The 5,000-nt window shown below is 35.3% G+C and overlaps 1 protein-coding gene across 3 annotated transcripts in view; it reads right to left on the reverse strand.

Annotated features, from left to right (window-relative positions):
- LOC107730583 (RNA-binding motif, single-stranded-interacting protein 1-like) overlaps positions 1-5,000 on the reverse strand; it is an 81,006-nt gene that overhangs the window by 27,439 nt on the left and 48,567 nt on the right. For all 3 annotated transcript variants that reach the window (XM_016541437.1, XM_016541438.1, XM_016541439.1), the window contains exon 4: positions 794-885. In XM_016541437.1, coding sequence (XP_016396923.1) covers positions 794-885 — 92 coding nt within the window. The remainder of the gene's footprint in view (positions 1-793; positions 886-5,000) is intronic.

Raw genomic sequence — 5,000 nt, forward strand, 5'->3', positions numbered from 1 at the left:
ATATCGGCCAAAAAAATCGGCATCATATATCGGCCATCGGCCAGTGAAAAACCCATATCGGTTGACCTCTAGTCACAATGCAAAATATCTTGATGATCACAATTTTCTTTATAGAACAAATAATTTCTAATATAATTTGTAATGCCAGAAAAAGAAATCGTAAATGATATTATTTTCATTACATCTGAGTGCATTTTATCCCAAATTCTAACAAAATGAATCCGTTTTATTTTATTTTTTTTATTCCTATTATTTGCAATAGAGATTTTAATAGAGATTAATAATTTTTTTTTTAATAATTCCCAGTAATAATATTTAAATCCGCATAAATTAAAGACTGATGTGTGTGTATATATATATAATATATTGCATTATTCTTTTTTTTTTTCTTGCATTACAATAATGAAAATTTGGTATAAAATGTGTTTAATTGCCATTTTATATATATATATATATATATATATATTAGTATACATCAGCCTTTAATTTACGCATCATAATGCAAAATATCTTGATAATCTAGAAGACTTCATTTACTTTACATTTACATAAACTTCAAACACAATTTCTAATATAATTTGCTTGCTGTTGATTTTAGTGGTGAAATGTGATCTGGACATGTTCCTGACTGGCTCCTGTTTGTCTTTCAACCTGTACAGGTGTGTCCTCTTCACACTCTCAGGCATCTGCCTCTGACATCACAGTCTGCTGACGTCACATAACTCGTGAAGCGTGTCAGACGGATCTCGCTGCAGGTGACAGGAGGAACAGGTGTGTGCAGGTGTGTTCTTACCTTTGCCATCTGAGCCTGAACTCCGCTGGTCTTCAGAGCGCTGACGGCTTTCTGAGCAGCAGCAGGGCTGTCAAAGTCTACAAAGCCATAGCCTGAGAGAAAGACATGCACAACATGAGCTGTGATACAGCTTTAAAGAGACTGCACACAGTTTTAATAATCGCCACATCGCGTCTGCACTATAAGTGAGCTGCACAGTTGACACAGGAATTGTCACTTGCACAAACGAGGCAGTGTCGCATAGTCACTAAAGTTTATAATTTGCATTTCTTTTTAAGCCTTGCCAGTGTTTAAACGGTGGCTCATGCACTCTCAGAGCGCCGCTCACATAAGGCCACCTCACATTCGGCTCACAAACTCAGGCTTGTGCTGTGTGTAAGCTATGGTGCAACAATTGCCCCATTGTTAAAAGAAAAATGCACTGCATTATCAAACATTTAGGTGAGAATCATATATTTTTGAAAAAAATATCGCCTCACAAGAGTCACCTAAGAAGGGAATTCCCCCCCCATTTTCAAAAATGAAATTCAGGCCCTGAATGAATGTCTGTAAAAATCCCAATTGGAACATCACTATAAATAATTCTAAATTACGAAAAGAAGACTTCAAAAAGATCGGTATCAGTGATCGTATCGGCAGATACTGCTACCTGTGATCGGTAGGGTTGGGTATCGAGAACCGGTTCCAAATTTCCAATAATCGGGTATTCGATAAGACATGTGCATTTCGATTCCACTTAACGATTCCCGCGTTCGCATTTTAATGTGATTTTAAACCATGTGCAGGAAGGGAAAGAACTTGCACACTGTTTGAGTCAGAGAACAGTGGTCCCGATGCAGATTCCCGACCTGTGTCCGTTCTCGAACTGTTCCGTGCATTTCCACAAAGGTTGTTCCGGGCCAGAACTGACTTCTTTCACATTTATCGACCAGTATGCACGAAATACGTCGGTATATCATCATAAACACAGCCGTTTTTTTTGTCTTAAGTGAACGTAAACAGATGAGAAAGAAAACGCATGTGTAACAGTATTTTTAGATCTGTGTGTGTTCGGTGTGTTAAAGAGACAGCCGTTTAATAAACGTGCTGCCTATCATTAATGTTAATCAAAGAACAAAAGAAAATCATTAACTGACTGAATATCTTTCGTAAATTTAATGAGGATTAATCAATATTTTATTTATGAAAAGAAAACTATACAGTGTTTTTAAACTTTTGATTTCAATTTCTGTACCTGACATTTGTTCAGTTTTATTTATTTATGCTATTGCTAATTAATTTGTTTACTTGTCTTTAACAATTTAATGTTTGAAATTTATATTAGTCTAGTTGCTTTTTTCTGTGGTATTTTTCTGATAAAACCATAGACATAAAAAAAAAAAAATATTTGACTTAAAATTTGTTTAATCGATTTTTTTTATCTTATTGGAATCGGAATTAGACCTGTGTCCGTTCTCGAACTGTTCCGTGCATTTCCACAAAAGTTGTTCCGGGCCAGAACTGACTTCTCTTTCACATTTATCGACCAGTATGCACGAAATACGTCAGTATATCATTATAAGCACAGCCGTTTTTTTTGTCTTAAGTGAATGTAAACGGATGAGAAAGAAACACATGTGTAACAGTATTTTTTTAGATCTGTGTGTGTTCGGTGTTAAAGAGACAGCCGTCTAATAAACGTGTCCTGCCTATCGACCCCTTTAATCAAAGAACAAAAGAAAATCATTAACTGACTGAATATCTTTCGTATTTAAAATGAGGATTAATCTATTTTATTTATGAAAAAAAAACTTTACAGTGTTTTAACTTTTGATTTCAATTTCTGTACCTGACATTTGTTCGGTTTTATTTATTTATGCTATTGCTAATTAATTTGTTTACTTGTCTTTAACAATTTTGAAATTTATATTAGTCTAGTTTTTTTTCTGTGGTATTTTTTTGATAAAACCATAGACATAAAACACAATAAATCTAAATATTTGACTTATAAAATTAGTTTAATGGATTTTTTTTTCTTATTGGAATTAGGAATCGATAAGAATCAGAATCGATAAGCAGAACCGGAATCAGAATCGATAAAATTCAAACGATACCCAACCCTAGTGATTGGCGATCAGTGATCAGCTCAAAAATCCTGATCAGAGCACCCTTAGAAAATTTAAAGGAACTTCACGCAACAACAAATGACGTAATTTACAAAAAAATACAATTTACCAGAAAATAAAGATGCAAGGCTCAAAAGATCTTAAATGACACCATCTAACGGATACACTGATGTTTTTTTGATGCACACAGAACCTCCCGTGAGAGTGTTGGAATTACGAAGTGTGTATTGGGTAAAAACACTTTAAGGGCCGCAGCAGGAAGCAAAGCTCTGCTTGTAGAAGTGTGCTGTGAGTCGTATATCAAGAGAAGCGCTGCATTATCAGTGTTTGCTTCCTCTAATGAGAACAATTAAATGGACACGAGGAAGCGGATCCAAGATAAGTCCTTGCATTCAGCTCCACCCTTCACTCCTCTGCTGTAACTGCTGCTATATTTAATCAGCCAACAGGTCAAACCACAAACCCATGTCTGTGTGTGTCAAAATCGTGATTAAAATCAAAATCGCAAAATTGATAAAAGAAATTGCGATAGTTTTTTTTTTTTGTCCATATCGCACAGCCCTAGTTAAAACTTTAATTTAAAAATTTAACCCAACAGCTGGGTTAGTCCATATTTGACCCAGCATTTTTTTTAGAGTGTAACATTTCAAGATGAACACTTACTGGACTGAAGTCATTTTTACTTGATTACCCATCATTTGTATTTTTTTTTTTTAGAAAAATCCTGTTCAAATGCGATTATCAAATATGATCTTTAGGCTTTTGAGGAATGTTTATTTGTTCATGTCTCAATCATCATTGTATTGCATTGCATTATATGTTTATATGTTATGTCATAAAACTAATGATTGAAATATCATCTTACTAAAACATGTTATAGGGAGATAAAGAGTGACGATTGACATTTACATTTTATGTAAGTGTCTGCTATGCTTTTATAAAGATCTCACTGATTTACATTACAAGCATTAGAATTGAATCTTAACTTTAGTCCATATAAATATCAGCATCTACACCAAATTGCATATTTTTGCTCAATTTGGGTCTCTGATTAAAATGTAGGTGTTTTTTCCTCCATATTCTCACTATATCATACTATATGAGCTATAAAAGCCTGATGTATCAAATATGATACTCAAAAACAAAAGTGCAAACATTCTTTTAATATATTTTGCTATTATTTCAAGTATTTGTTGACATTGTTAACCAGACACAAACAACTTAACTGTAAAACTAGTCTAAACTAGAATCATTAGTCAAATAAAAAGCTTATTTTTACATTTCCGGCAAAATCACGTTGTAACTATACAATATATACAGTCTCGCCCAGCTTAGTGTTGAGCAGTTTGACGTGAAAGGGAAAGTCAGGCTCTGCTGGTTAAACTATGGGTTGGGTCAGTCACTCAGTCACATTTAGATCATTTGCATTCGTGCATCACCGTGATACTCTGGGTTAATATTTTCCATCCGGCTTCTTTAAATTCGGCTGGGTTGAGAGCGGCCTGACTGAAATTACTCCGCTCATAAATAATCCACAGCGCTGTGACTAAACCACAAGCTCCGGGGCAGTCATGCCCTCGAGGTGGCAAACCAGGAACGGAGCCAGATCCTGGACTACAGCGGCCTGGAACAAACCCCAGAGGCCTCAGTCAAGACAGCGAGGCCAGGACAGGAATAACAGCGAGGGGTCTGGGAAGCAGCGACAGACTGACTGGGTGTCTGTTTCCTGATACACCAACGCCAGCATAGCAGCACAATGACGCAAAGCAGGGCGTGAAAACACACACACACACCAATGCATGCATAAACACTCACACAACACATAAGTGTGCTTACAGATGAGAAACTTGTATTTGCACGCACATATCTAATATATCGCAATGCTTTTGATGGCAATATATGGAAGCCTGTTTCTGCCACGATGAAAAATATTGACTTTTTATCTCTCAATTCTGACCTTCTTTCCCACAATTCTGACTTTTATTCTCATAATTTCAAGTTTAAATCTCTTAAATGCATGTTACAAACTCACAATTGTAACTTTATATCTCGCAATTATAACTTTATATTTTACAAATCTGATTTTTTTTTCTCAGATTTGC

The sequence above is a fragment of the Sinocyclocheilus rhinocerous genome, unplaced genomic scaffold (assembly GCF_001515625.1).
Source record: "Sinocyclocheilus rhinocerous isolate Xijiao unplaced genomic scaffold, SAMN03320098_v1.1 scaffold818, whole genome shotgun sequence".
Classification (NCBI taxonomy): domain Eukaryota; kingdom Metazoa; phylum Chordata; class Actinopteri; order Cypriniformes; family Cyprinidae; genus Sinocyclocheilus; species Sinocyclocheilus rhinocerous.